Source organism: Solanum lycopersicum, chromosome 1 (assembly GCF_036512215.1).
Source record: "Solanum lycopersicum chromosome 1, SLM_r2.1".
Lineage (NCBI taxonomy): Eukaryota > Viridiplantae > Streptophyta > Magnoliopsida > Solanales > Solanaceae > Solanum > Solanum lycopersicum.
Window position 1 is genome coordinate 18262212 of NC_090800.1, and position 15146 is coordinate 18277357.

At 44.1% G+C, this 15146-nt stretch overlaps 1 protein-coding gene across 1 annotated transcript; it reads left to right on the forward strand.

Moving 5' to 3' along the window:
• The first annotated feature begins 4465 nt into the window (after positions 1–4465).
• On the forward strand, positions 4466–12698 carry LOC112940655 (uncharacterized). Its single transcript, XM_069293101.1, has 8 exons — positions 4466–8013; positions 8260–8263; positions 8391–9314; positions 9461–9806; positions 9894–10150; positions 10199–10473; positions 10579–11488; positions 12606–12698. The coding sequence occupies exons 1-8, from the start codon at positions 4466–4468 to the stop codon at positions 12696–12698; spliced, it is 6357 nt and encodes a 2118-aa protein (XP_069149202.1).
• The last annotated feature ends 2448 nt before the right edge of the window (positions 12699–15146 follow it).

Sequence of the window (15146 nt, forward strand, 5' to 3'; positions counted from 1 at the left end):
TCTCATTTCACTTGTTTTTGTGGCATGTGAAAACTCCTTCGAGTCCGTTTGGGATTCCCTTTCCTCCTTGTATTCCGGAAGAGCCGTAAAGGCTCAATCCTCTATCGAGTCAAGGCAAACGTATGAGGCCAATTTCGGAAAGATAGTAGAAGAATCCAAAGGCGAATTAGAAGATTTTAGTATTGTGTTGTATTTTGTTTGTAATGGGTATAAGCCCTTATTGTTTCACTTTCTTTGTATATTTTTTACATGTCTAGACTAGGACAGGTACGAAAAAGAAATGGGTCAAAACCCAAAAAAAACAGGTGTGTCCAAAACTCGGTCAAGGCGAACAGAACCCGAGTTTGGACCCGAATCTCTCTTTCCCTCTCTCTCTCTATCTCTCTTTGCTATTTCTTTACATCTTGCTTTAAATGTCGTTAGCTTAGGATTAGATGAATCCAAACTCCATCGAACGCCTTCTATTTTATCAAACCTAAAAAACTTAAAACTAACTTCTAAATGATAAATTGTTTCAAATTCATAAGGCTTGTTTAGATAAAACCTTAAGTAAGCTTAACTTCGAAATGGTTTCGTAAACTTACAAGATAAACAACAAATACTTCAAAATTGTAAAGTTTGGCTAAGTAAATTTTAATAAAGGTCAACTTCAAAATCGCAAAGTAATAAAATAGTCAAATAAGTTAATCGCCGGAAAACCGTAAGTTAGCGGAGCGTCTTAGATGCTTTTTCGAAACCTTCCTAAGACGCTAATAGGAATCCCGAATCCCTTAAAAATGTTTCAAAATAATTTTTCTATTTAAGCTTTTTAGAAACAAGTTTTCTTAATTTTTCCTTAAAAATTAAGTGGCGACTCTTTAAAGTCGAAAATAACTTTAAATAAAACAACTCTTTTCGAAATCGATAATTTTTCGATAAAACAGAAATGACGACTTTGCTGGGGACTTGGAGGATTCTAACCTTAAGATTAACATAGTTGATTATTTGTGATTTATTGTTTAAGTGTTTGAATTATTCAGATTTTAGACTGTTGCATGCATAACATACATACTTCCGTCAAACGACACTTTTTACATTTCCACTAAAGGACGATTATGCGGGTTCGCAGTCGTTCGTTAACCAAAAATCTTCTCGGGGCACCCTGACGAGTGTAGTTGATTACTTGATAGTCAATGATCGTTAATTGTCCCAGCCTCCGCTTGGGTTACCCATTCCGCTTTAAATACAACCCACTCTTAGTCAAACTAGGATAGAGCGAAACCGAATCCCGAAAATAGCGCATTGGCCTAAGATGACCCGACACCCAAGGAGTGTCGGGCCCATTAGAAAAGTCCACCTTGAGTCCAAAGAGCCTACGGCTCGATAGGATGCTCATGTTTGTTGTTTAAATTTGAAGGATGTATTGCGTGTTTAACTAGTTGTTGTATCGGGGGGATTGAAAATTAACTAGTTGTATATTTTTGTTGATGTCAAATCAATTCCTCCACTTCAAAATGGTCACCCAGGCGCCCGACATTCTTCGAGTATGGTGGGGCAACCTTAAGGAGTGTCAGAAGAGAGAAATCTCGATTTACTTGGGTCACCTACCTTCGATAATGGACTTCAAGGTACGGCCCACGTTTATCGAGGTCATCACCCGATTTTGGGACGATGATAAAATGGTCTTTCGATTTGGAGATGTTGAAATAACGCCCACACTAGAAGAGATCAAAGATTGCCTTAACTCAATTGGGACGTGTGGCAAAAGGAAAAAGCGTCCCGATCATCACATTCTCTTACCAGATAGGCCAACCAAGAACGAATTGAGAGACATGTTATTCCTAGTGAATGCAGATTGGTTAGAGACCAACGACATTCCACTAATGAGGTTTTTCGAGAGGTGGGGGCACGACAATTATTTCAGACTATTCCCGGACGAATTCCATGATTACAGTACTTGGAGGCAAACTCAAGTTATCGCTTTCTCCGCATGCCTCTTGGGAACTATGGTGTTCCCTAAAGACGAAGGTAAAGAGATCGACACCCGGGTAATAATGGTAGTGAATGCCATGTTCAGAGGAGTCGGTAGAAAATCTGAAGAAAAGAAATATTTCTGTTTGGCCCCGGTCATCTTGTCCGACATTTATCGATCTTTGAGTCTGTGCAAGAATGGTTTCCCGTTTTTCCAAGGTTGCAACATCTTACTCCAATGGTGGTTGACGGAACATCTATGCAAAAGAGACAACCCCCAGCCACAGGAGTTGGCCGAACCAAGTCAAACAAGTCCTCTCGATAATTACTAGTTCTACTTGAGTATCCGTAAATTTCGAATTCACACCACCAGGGATGCCTGGGCAAAGGTGTTTTACAATTTGAAAGAAGGAGACATACAATGGGTATTACCGAGCTTCAGGTCTCAGATGATAGCAGCCCAAGGGGACAAATTGCCATTTTTAGTCCTTCCCGGCATCAGAGGATTGCGCCCTTACAACCCGACGCGAGTAATGCGGCAATTTGGGAAAGTCCAAATCATACCCGCCCAAGGAGATGCCAGCTCTTTCATTGTCGATTACAACGAGAAGGACAAAATACCTTTCGCTAAAATTATCCTCCAGGAATGGGCCGGACGTGTCAACATGAAGTGGGAGGTTACCGAAGACAGGTATGGAGCTGGGTATATTGACGAATACAAGACATGGTTGCATAATTATTTGCATGGTATAGTGGATCCAACACCACGCACAGGTCGGAAAATTGAAGACGTGGAGACAAGGCTTCAGATTCACGCGTACCATTTTCAGCAAGAGTGGGACCGAAGGGAGCAGGAATTCCATAAGAAAGAACAGGAATTTCAACAAAAGGAACAAGCGTACCAACTCCGGGAATTAGAAAATCAGAGAGTTTTGGCCATAATGTCACAAGAATTAGCTGACACAAGGACTTGTCTAATGCGTTTGGACACTATTTTGGATGAGCAGATGAACACCTTACGAGCCGTACCAGCATCTTCCAAAGCTGCATTCGCTGAGCCATACGTGTTCACCAGCAAGTGCATTATTCGAGAAGAAGTGGAGAAATCCAGAAGAGGAGCTGGATCGTCGACCCTTAACTCCCCTGCGTGGGATTGATTTTATATATGTACTTGTACTACATCCCTTTCCTAAGATGTATCCCGTTTGATTTTAATCATGCAATGAATGCTGTGATATCTAGTGAAATTTGTTTCGGGGGTACAATTACTTGTTAAATGGTGCAATACATCCTTCAGATCGCTAGGCCTACCCTTGGCACAAAAGGGTCACATGCATGTTTAGGACACGATATATTTGTTGAAATGTTTATGTGTTATGTTGCTTTGATTAAGGATATCGTAAACCCACTCCTAGCCAAAATCCTAAAGAGTATACAGAAGCCAACATTACAAATGTCCGACCAAAATTCCCGAGTCTCAAGTTTCTCACACAAAAATCCATACCATAAATCCTAAATACCGCTCTATCATCTCAGGAAAGTTGAATCACCGCTATGGACAAAGGCAAGAACGTCCAGACGGAGCTCACTGAGGAGGAATTGCGAAGAAAGATCGAGCGAGTCACTCGAGAGATTCAGAAGGTTAAGAAGGAAGGGCTCAAAGTAGACATGACCACAGCGATCTACAAAGCTGCGGTCACGACCTTGGATGAAGATCTGGCGTCGCAGATAAAAAGAAAGAAGGAGGTCGAGATGGAAACTGAAAGCCTAAGGAAAAGGTTGAACTTGCTTAGTTTGGAGATACACGAAGTAAAGGCGATAGAAGCAAAGGTAGATGTTGAGACTGCCATGTTGTTGGCCAGAAGTGCGACACTCGATGAAAAATTGACGACCTGCAGCAACTCAAAGGGCGGAAAATACCTCGCCCGTGATCAGGGAACAGGCAACAGTGGCCCCGGCCGTGAAGTGATTGAGGAGGATGATGAAGAAGAAATCGTCTACAAGCCTCCATTTCTGACTGTCTGAAAGGAAAGGAATGACGCAACCACAAGACAAGAAATCGCCAAATGTTGCCTTCTAGAAATTTCAATGCTGTTTTTCAATTCCCTTGTAATCACAATGAAAGAATGAAGGAAAGGATTCGAACTACGTTGGGCCTGAATTCTCCTCGCGAGATACGTAGGCAGCCTTCCTCGGCCCGGCCCCTATCACAGAAAATTTTCATTCTCCTCCATGTTTCGGAGATACGAAGATCAGATCAACGGACGTCACAAAGCAGCTGCAAGAAGACCATAGCTCAACGTGATTCAGATTTCCCAAGATAGCGCCAAACAAACAAATTCCTGTTTGTTCAAAATATATATCCGTCCTTAGTAGTGGGTCAAGATATCCCCAAACAAAGCGACTTGTGTGTTTAATCTGTTTGCTGTGCGATATTATGTGTTTTGTACTCAAATATGCGCTAACAAATTTGCCTTTGAGTTGTTTTTAACTCTCTGGTACCTCTTACTGATCTATGTCGATAAAGCTGGCAGATCACCACTACTTTACCAGATCAAAAGGTCCCGCAGATTCCTTCCCTGTTCCAAGCGCAAATACAGACATGGGCGACAACAATGAACAAGTCAGCCTCACAGACGTCGTGGTGGCTCAGCCCACCGCAGCAGAGCAGAATGAGCTTATTGCGCAGCTAATGCAGCAAATAGCTGACATGAAGGTAGAGATGCAACGGAGGCAAGACACTCCTCCTCCCGAGTTCGGCCCCAACTTTCTCGACATGAGACCTCCTACATACTTTCCTTCGTCCAACTCGGATCCTACTCAGCACCGTCCATCGACACCCGTGCACAACCCCTCCAGAATAGATGCGACAGCCCAAAACCCCCCAATACGCGTCAGTCTCCTATCAAATCCCCTCACCACTCCCAGACAATCCTCCACAAATACCACCGCACCCCAAAGCATTCCAACAGCCCCATTACCCCAAAATCAAACCCAAAATCCCACCGCCTTCAATTCTCAAACACCGTATCCCCACTTTAACCAAAATACCAATCCCCAAAATTTTCTGCAAAATTATCAAACCGCACAGAACGTCCCAAGCCCTTCCATAGCTCCACCCCTCCCCAAAAGAACCACTTTTCAAGTCGCTGTCCCAGTCGAGCATGAGGTGCACGGCTCCGAGTTGGACCACTATGAGGAGCAAGAAAGAGAGTGGAGGTCGAGGGAAGAAGCAAAGGTAGACATAAAGGAGGAGATCAGGAGGGCAATGAGGGAATTGCAATGTACTCCAGACGTCGCCGGGTTAAGCTACACAGAACTATGCATCCATCCAGACTTGAACCTGCCTGAAGGGTTCAAGATCCCGAAGTTTGATACCTTCTGCGGGGTGGGCAACCCCATGGCACACCTGAGAGCATACTGTGACCAACTCGTGGGAGTTGGTAAAGATGAAGCCTTGCTGATGAGGTTATTCAGCCGAAGCCTATGTGGTGAGGCCCTGGAGTGGTTCACGTCACATGAAACTCGACAGTGGCCCAGTTGGAGCGCACTGGCTAAGGATTTCATCGACAGATTTGCATACAACGTCGAGATAGTCCCTGATCGGTACTCCTTGGAGAAGATGAAGCAGAAGCCCACAGAAAGCTATCAAGAGTTCGCGTACAGGTGGAGGAAAGAGGCAGCGAGGGTGAGGCCTCCGATGACAGAGAAAGAGATTGTAGAGGTGTTCGTGCGGGTGCAAGAGCCCGAGTATTATGACAGAGTCATCTTATTAATCGGCGCCAAGTTCACCGAGATAGTCAAAGTAGGTGAGACTATCGAAGATGGCCTGAAGTCGGGAAAAATAGCCCGAGTGTCTGCATCGCCTGGGTCTTCCGGAATGATAAGGAAGAAAAGAGAGGAGGTTAACGCTATCTCACACGGGGGAAGAAAGGCCCCCAGAAACTCACCACGTCCCCAAGGCCGCTCCTACCCTCCATCAAAGCCTCATCAAGCCTACCGTCCAAACTCAAATCATTCCAGCCACTACAATGCCGGCCCCACTTATCCAGAAGCCCATATTGTGTCGTATCAGGATCCACCCCCGATTCCCCAAAATTTTCCAAACTACCCCCAAACCTATCAAGTCCCTCCCCACTACCAGAATGTCGCTCCCAGCTGCGCTAATGTACAGCCAAGCTATCAAGCGCCGTTCCCCGCATATCAAATACAAATCCCAGCATATCAAAACCCCCATCCAAATTACCAATCCCCAATGCCAAACTACCAAATAAATCCCCATCCCAGAGCCCAAGCTCCACGACCAAATGCCCGCAATTACCAACAAGTCCCTCCCCCTCAGCAAAGCGGTTATGATCCTCCCCGTCCGAGATTTGAAAAAAGGCCTTCAAGGAAATTTACCGCACTTGCTGAAAGCCGGACCAAACTATTTGAGAGGCTAGTCGCAGATGGATACATCCACCCTGTGGGGCCCAAACCCGTGGATGTCAACTCAAAGTTCTACAGGCCAGATCAAAGGTGTGCTTATCATTCCAACAGTGTTGGACATGACACAGAAGATTGCATCAACCTTAAGCACAAAATCCAAGACCTGATCGATCAGGAGGTAGTTTCTCTTCAACCGGCGGCGCCAAGCGTCAACACGAATCCGTTGCCAAATCATGGGGGTGGAAATATCAACATGATAGAAACCGACGAAGACGAGCGTGAAGCCAAGAGAATTACTCCTGTTGTTCAGGAAGACTTGGAAAGGGCTGTCGCTTCTTTAAGCGTCAAGGAAAGGAGGGAGTTTGTTATTCTGACACCTGCAAAGGTTGTTGCCTTGGTGCCCTCAAAGACTCTCCCCAAACCCAAGTTTGTGATAGAAACGGCCGTGGCTCAAGGCGTGACTAGGTCCGGAAGGTGCTACACTCCTGATGAGCTTGCTCTCGGAGGACAGAAGGAATATTCCATCGTCAAACATTTAGAGAAGACTCCGGCTCAGATATCTATGTGGGCCCTGCTGATGAGCTCTCAGTCCCACAGGCAGGCCTTAATGAAAGCTCTTGATGATACATACGTGCCCTCAGGCACAAGCAGCGACAATGTAGCTGCTATGATTCACCGAGTCATTCAAGGACACCGCATCAGCTTCTGCGATGATGAGTTGCCGTCCGAAGGGATAGCCCACAACAAAGCTCTACACATCACCGTGGTATGCCGCAGAAAGATCGTCAACCGTGTTTTGGTAGACGACGGATCTGGCCTAAACATATGCCCCTTGTCTACGCTGAAGCAGCTGAGGTTTAACCTCAGAAAGTTGGAGAAAAACCAGGTCAATGTGAGAGCATTCGATGGTGTGCAGAGAGAGACGTTAGGAGCGGTGAATTTGACCATCCAAATGGGCCTCACAGAGTTCGAGGCAAAGTTCCAGGTGTTGGATATCGACACCAGCTACAACCTTCTTTTGGGCAGGCCATTCATTCACACGGCTGGAGCCTTCCCCTCCACTCTCCACCAAATGATGAAACTGGTGAGGAAGAATGAAGAACATGTCATTCAGGGTGAAAAGGGCCACTCAGGCAAGCAGATGCCGGTCTTGGACGAGACGCCACAAAGCTCAGATTTTTACACGGTGGAGTTGGTAAATGCCACTGATGAGGGCTTGGCCTCACAGACTCCCATGCCGTCCGTGTACAGAATGATCGCCACGGTGATGCTGCAGAGCGGATTCGAACCAGGTTTCGGATTAGGAAGGAATGCACAAGGGATCATCGAGCCAATTCCGGTCCTTGCTACAGGATCAAAGTATGGTTTGGGGTACATCCCCACAAATGATGATTTGAAGATGAAGAGGAGAAAGGATCAAGGGCTGACTAAGCCGATCCCACATCTCCATCACTCCTTTCCAGTCCAGGAGCGTGCCGAGCTTGCAGACGATGGGGAAGGAATCTGTGACCTGTTCAAGGAGATCAACGCCGTCATCAAGGAGGAGGCTGAGCCAGCAGGCATTCGTGATGCTGAACCAGGGGAGATGCTGCAAAATTGGACGTCCACGCCGATCCTGATGCCCCGAACTCTGTGGTAGAATGGAGTTATTTTGTGCATGCCAAAATCGGTGGTCGTTCGGAAGAGGCCCGAGACCCACCATTTCTGCATTTTCTTGATTTTGAATTTTGTTATGATTGTTTAAAGGGCGACACGGCCTTGTTCCATGACCCAAATTTGCATTTTTAATTCAATTTAAATTAAAGCCTCCTTATTTTGACTTTGTTTATTCGATTGCTTGTTATATTTTACTTTTCTAATTTTGTCTGTTTATGATTTCAGTAACGTAAGTTACAAACCTGCCAATGTCATGTCATGAGCTAAACGAGCAAAATGAGGCAAATGACGACGAGGCTGACGACTACGACGAAGAAAGTGGGGAACCAGACTATGTGGTAGAAGAATTTTGACAGTTCGAGAATCAACATAAACCGAATCTAGAGGAAACAGAGACGGTGAATTTGGGAGATTCAGAATGTGTCAAAGAGGTTAAGATCAGCACTCACCTGAATGAAACTCAGAAGGAGAGCCTGGTGCATTTGGTTGCCGAATACAGCGATGTGTTTGTTTGGGAGGTCAGTGACATGCAGGGGCTGAGTACCAATGTCGTATCTCATAAGCTGCCTATCAACCCAGGGTTCGAGCCAGTGAAGCAAAAGACTCGGAAATTCAAGCCTGAATTGAGTTTGAAGATTAAGGGGGAAATCACCAAGCAGATAGAGTCCCGGTTGGTAGAAGTAACGCAATATCCCACCTGGTTGGCGAATGTCATTCCAGTCGCCAAGAAAGATGGAAAAATCAAGATTTGCGTTGATTACAGAGATCTCAACAAGGCTAGTCCAAAGGATAATTTCCCGTTGCCAAATATCCATATTCTGATTGACAATTGTGCCAAACATGAGATGCAGTCATTTGTGGATTGTTACGCGGGTTATCACCAGATTCTGATGGATGAAGAAGACGCGGAGAAAACGGCCTTCATCACACCTTGGGGGGTATATCACTACAGGGTGATGCCGTTTGGGCTCAAAAATGTCGGTGCCACTTACATGAGAGCCATGACGACTATCTTCCACGACATGATTCACAAGGAAATTGAGGTGTACGTGGACGATGTCATAATCAAATCCCGCGAGAGTTCGGATCATTTGACACACCTGAAAAAATTCTTTGAACGTTTGCGTCGATACAACTTGAAGCTAAACCCCGCCAAATGTGCTTTTGGAGTCCTAGCTGGGAAATTGTTGGGGTTTATAGTCAGCAGAAGAGGTATTGAGCTCGACCCTTCCAAGATCAAAGCAATTCAGGAGTTACCTCCGTTGAAGATGAGAAAAGAGGTGATGAGTTTTTAGGGAGGTTAAACTATATCAGCCGGTTTATAGCACAATCGACGGTGGTATGTGAGCCTATCTTCAAGTTGCTGAAGAAAGATGCCCCTACTAAGTGGACTGAGGAGTGCCAGACCGCTTTCGACGCTATCAAGAGCTACTTGTCTAACCCACCAGTATTGGTTCCTCCGCGAGAAGGGAGTCCTTTGTTGCTATATTTGTCTGTCTCAAATAACGCCTTTGGATGTATACTTAGTCAACACGACGAGACAGGAAAGAAGGAGAGGGCTATCTACTACATAAGGAAAAGGTTTACTCCGTACGAGTCTTGCTACACTTTGCTGGAGAGAACATGCTGTGCTCTGACGTGGCTTGCCCAGAAGCTGAGACACTATCGGTCGTCGTATACTACATATCTTATCTGCAGGATGGATCCATTGAAGTATATTTTCCAGAAAGCAATGCCGACCGGGAAGTTAGCTAAATGGAAAATGCTGTTGAGTGAGTTTGACATCGTGTACGTGACTCAGAAGGCAATAAAGGCACAAGCTTTGGCTGATCATCTTGCGGAAAATCCCGTTGACGAAGAGTATGAACCTCTCAAGACGTATTTTCACGATGAAGAAGTGTCATTTGTGGGTGAAGATATCTCTGAAGTTTATCCAGGTTGGAGATTATTCTTCGATGGAGCGGTGAACTACCAGGGTAAGGGTGTTGGAGCAATCCTGGTATCAGAATCTGGTCAGCACTATCCTATGGCGGCTAAACTACGATTCAACTGCACAAACAACATGGCTGAGTATGAAGCTTGCATTCTCGGTTTGAAAATGGCCGTTGACATGAATGTTTACGAGTGACTGGTTATTGGAGATTCAAACCTCTTGATTCATCAGGTTCAAGGAGAATGGGCTGTGAAGAACCCGAAGATTGTACCTTACGTACAATATGTGCAAAATCTGTGTAAAAGGTTTCGCAAGATCGAGTTCAGGCATACTCCCAGAATACAGAATGAATTAGCTGATGCTCTTGCCACCATCGCTTCAATGATCAAACATCCAGATACTGATTACATCGACCCGTTGGATATAGACTTGAAGGAACATCCAGTCCATTGTTCACATGTTGAATCAAAACCAGATGGTTTGCCTTGGTATTTCGACATAAAGAGGTACTTGGAGTCTGGGACATATCCAGAAGATGCCACATCTAATCAAAAGAAGTCGATACGTCGTATGGCTCTCAATTTCTTTTTGAATGGAGAAGTCCTTTACAGGAGGACTCCAGATTTGAGTCTTTTGAGATGCGTGGATGCTGTTGAAGCCGTGAGGCTTATTGAACAGATACATGCTGGAGTTTGTGGTACACATATGAACGGGCTTACCTTGGCAAGAAAAGTCCTTCGAGCCGGTTATTTCTGGATGACTATGGAGCATGACTGTTGCAAATTCGTGCAAAAATTCCACAAATGTCAAGTGCACGGTGATCTGATAAGGGTGCCACCTCACGAACTCAATGCTATGAGTTCACCTTGGCCATTTGTAGCTTGGGGAATGGATGTCATCGGTCCTATAGAGTCGGCCGCTTCTAATGGACACAAATTCATTTTGGTTGCCATCGATTATTTCACCAAGTGGGTGGAGGCAGCTTCTTACAAATTGATAACCAAGAAAGTGGTGGCCGACTTTGTCCGCAAAAATCTGATATGCCGATTTCGAGTTACAGAATCCATCATCACTTATAATGGTGCAAATCTCAACAGTCATCTGATGAAAGAGATATGTGAACAATTTAAGATTACTCACCGAAGGTCAACTGCTTATCGCCCTCAAATGAACGGAGATGTAGAGGCCGCCAACAAGAACATCAAGAAGATTCTGAGGAAAATGATTGAAAAGCAGCAGGGTTGGCATGAAATGTTGCCATATGCTCTACTGGGTTATCGAACGACGGCTAGAACATCAACTGGGGCTACTCCATACTTGCTAGTATACGGAACAGAAGCAGTCGTACCTATTGAAGTCGAGATACCGTCACTGAGGATCATCCAAGAAGCTGAGCTAAGTAATGCTGAGTGGGTTAGCAAACGGATTGATCAACTAGCTTTGATTGATGAGAAGAGGATTGTTGCTGTTTGCCATGGCCAGTTGTATAGACAAAGAATGACTCGCGCTTTTCACAAAAGAGTAAGAGCTAGAAATTTTGAAGTTGGTCAGTTGGTTCTTAAGCGTATTTTTCCTCATCAAGACGAGTACAAAGGAAAGTTCGCACCAAACTGGCAAGGTCCTTACATGGTTCGCAAAGTACTATCTGGAGGTGCTTTAGTCTTGTCAGAGATGGATGGCGCTGTATGGCCCAAGCCTAGCAACTCAGATGATGTCAAGAGATATTACGCGTGAAGTTCGTTTTGCATTTTCCATCATTTACTTGTAATCTTCTGTTTGCTTGTATTTGTTCGAATTTGAACTCTTATCCCTCCTGTAACGAACTACGTCTGACCTGAATTCTCGAGAAGGAGATACGTAGGCGGCCTATGTCGGCTTTGGTCACCCCATTTACCCCCCTTTATTATTTCTCTGTACCTGAACTACGTTCGACCTGAATTCTCAAGAATGAGATACGTAGGCGGCCTTTGTCGGCCTCGGTCGGTTTCTTTGTAAATCTATTCTTGTTAACCTTTAAGGGGAACTACGTTTGACCTGATTCCTGCCTCAACGGGATACGTAGGCGCCACAAGGGCTCGATCATATCTCTCGTAAGATTTCTATTCCCCTTTACAGTAGAACAGGGACAAAATTTTTTGAGAGGGACTCAAAAATTCTCCCGAAGGAACCTTCTCTTCAGCGGATCAAACTAAAGACATTTCGAATTTGCGACTGGGATAGAATTTTTGAGAAGATCATAAATTCCGCGATCTGTTCGGTTACAATGGAAAGATTAGCAAGATACTAAACTAGGACAGAAATTTTGAGGATGGCCTCAAAATTTCATCATGGGTCTTCCCTACAAGTCCGGAATGCCTCTGAAATTCATTCAACAAGCGTCGGACTCAAAGAAGCTCGTTAAGCCTGACATGACATGACTTGGCAGTGACTTTTTCGAGATACTATTTCTTAAAAATTTCTTGTTTCTCTTAAAAATTTCCCTTTTATATTTCATCTGTTTTGGCATAAGATATTTTCTTATCTATCAAGAGTCGGGAAATCTGGAAATCAACCGGAGACATCAAGACAAGGAGCAAACAACCGAAGGGATCGACACAGATTAGTATGTTTAAAACTGACAATTTTTCTATGGATGCAGGTTTATAGCTTCGCTTCGAAATCGGCCGAATTCTTCCGACTGATGAATACGGAGAAGGAGAAAACTATCTCCAAAGCCAGTGATTTTTATTGAAAGCAGGAATATCGTTTGCGTCAGGATGCTTATGAACGTGTTTGTTTATTTTAAACCATTCTCAACAATGAGAAATTTACAAAATATCCAGTCAGATTCAAAGGTGAATCAAACGGGAATCTCAGCGAAGATTTCGCGATTTCTATAGAAGGCGCTATTTGCATTGCGTTATCAAAGCAAGATGAATATTGTAGATCAAGACCATCCATTACCTTAGAAGAGACGGTTATGCAATTATTATTTTATCATTATCGATCAAGTCGATATATTATTTGGAGATCGTCTTACCGTTACTATTCACGGGGGCGATATAAATATTCATGCATCGCGGAATCATGCATCGCGGAATCATGCATAGCGGAATCATGCATCGCGGAATCATGCATCGCGGAATCATGCATCGCGAGTCAATAATTATGCATGACGATAAGATTTCATGCCTCGTCAAAATTTATACATCGCGAGAAGAATTTATGCCTCGCTGAAAATCATGCATCGCGGAAATCATGCATCGCGAGTCATTAATTATGCACGACGAGAAAATTTCATGCCTCGTCAAAATTTATGCATCGCGAGAAGACTTCATACCTCGCTGGAATTTATACATCGCGAGAAGAATTTATGCCTCGCTGGAATTCATGCATCGCGGAAAATCATGCATCGCGGAAATCATGCATCGCGAGTCATTAATTATGCACGACGAGAAGATTTCATGCCTCGTCAAAATTTATGCACGACGAGAAGAGTTCATGCCTCGTCAAAATTTGCACATCGCGAGAAGACTTTATACCTTGAAGAAATCATGCATCGCGGAAAATCATGCATTGCGGAAATCATGCATCGCGAGTCAATAATTATGCATGACGAGAAGATTTCATGCCTCGTCAAATTTATACATCGCGAGAAGACTTTATACCTTGCGGAAATCATGCATCGCGAGTCAATAATTATGCATGACGAGAAGATTTTATACCTCGTCAAATTTATACGTCGCGAGAAGACTTTATACCTCGCGGAAATCATGCATTGCGAGTCAATAATTATGCATAACGAGAAGATTTCATGCCTCATCAAATTTATACATCGCGAGAAGACTTTATACCTCGCAGAGATCATGCATCGCCGAGAAATCATGCATTGCGGAAGGTCATGCATTGCGAGTCAGCAATTATGCATCGCGAGAAGAATTTACGCCTCGCTGAAATTTATGCATCATGAGAGGAATCCATGTCTCGTCGAAATTTGCACATCGCGAGAAGGTTTCATGCCTCGCTGAAAGTTATGCATCGCGAGAATTTCTGTATCGCGGGAAGATATTCATGCCCCGCAAGAGGACATACCTGGATAAAGAAAGGGAAATCGCGCATCCCGACAGCAATACTTATCCATCGGCCTCAACTGCATGCTTTTATTTTGATAAAAGTAAACATCAAGGAGAGTATCAAAGATAACGACAAAAGAGACATCAATATCACATCAATGTTTATTTATTTATTGTAGCATCAAATGAAGAATACATTGAAGACGATATTACAAAACACAAGGCATAAGCTTTATTTGCTAGACGTCAGACCGATCGAGTCGACGTCAAATATGGAGGAGAACAATGAAGTGTCGACACGGTAAAAGACACTGTCTCCCATCTTAATTTCATTTTAAGCTGACGAGTTTTATCTCAGTCTTTGTCGAGAGCATCCGAAAAGGATGAATTCTCCAAAACCCACAGGTGCGGACGACATCAAAAAGGATGCAGCACAACGTAGAACTTTTTCTTAGCAGCGAACTGGGACACGGTCCAAAGAGGAATGTCAAACTTTTAGGACGCGAGCAGAGGAGAGACTTCCACCACGATCGAACCACCCTCTCGAGGCATGTCGGTCTTTCTTCAGTTCTGTCAATTTCTGTCTCGCATCCAAAAGTTTTGATTTATCGAAAGCAAGTTTCCAATCTGAGTGACAATGCGCCAAGAGCTTTGGAAATTATGTCCGTGTGAGTTCTTACCTATGAATGTGAAGAGCTCCACATTCATGGCTAAGAGGTTACAAGCCTCCTTTTCATATTCGTCAATGCGTTACTCTTCCAAAACCAAAGGTTATCTAGCATAATAGATTTCCTTTTCAATCGATTGAGTCGAACTACACACAGCCTGATTTCGAAGGTTTAAGGATATGTAAGCGGATTCAATGTTAAAAACTCGGCTATACTCCAACATTCGCCCTCGAATTCTATTCTTGAGCATTTCAATACCTTCATAATTCGGTATCGAGGTGGCTTTTTGATTCTTTCAAAATCGTGCGATAAATCAATCTATTTGAACTACAAGTGGCCTGAATTCTCATATAGCCTGAGATATGTAGGAGACCCGTTTGCAAGGGTTCGGCCATAATTCCTAAACCCTGTGTCGAATCTTTTCTTTAAAATGATTGGGGTTGATCAAAATTGGTTGGT

What these genes read in the sequence shown, in the direction of transcription:
- LOC112940655 (XM_069293101.1), top strand. Translation starts at nt 4,466, where the DNA reads ATGTCGATAAAGCTGGCAGATCACCACTACTTTACCAGATCAAAAGGT. An exon ending in TAAATGGAAAATGCTGTTGA is followed by an intron (nt 9,807 to 9,893) that starts GTGAGTTTGACA and finishes CCGTTGACGAAG; the next exon opens with AGTATGAACCTCTCAAGACG. An exon ending in TGGTATTTCGACATAAAGAG is followed by an intron (nt 10,474 to 10,578) that starts GTACTTGGAGTC and finishes AGTCCTTTACAG; the next exon opens with GAGGACTCCAGATTTGAGTC.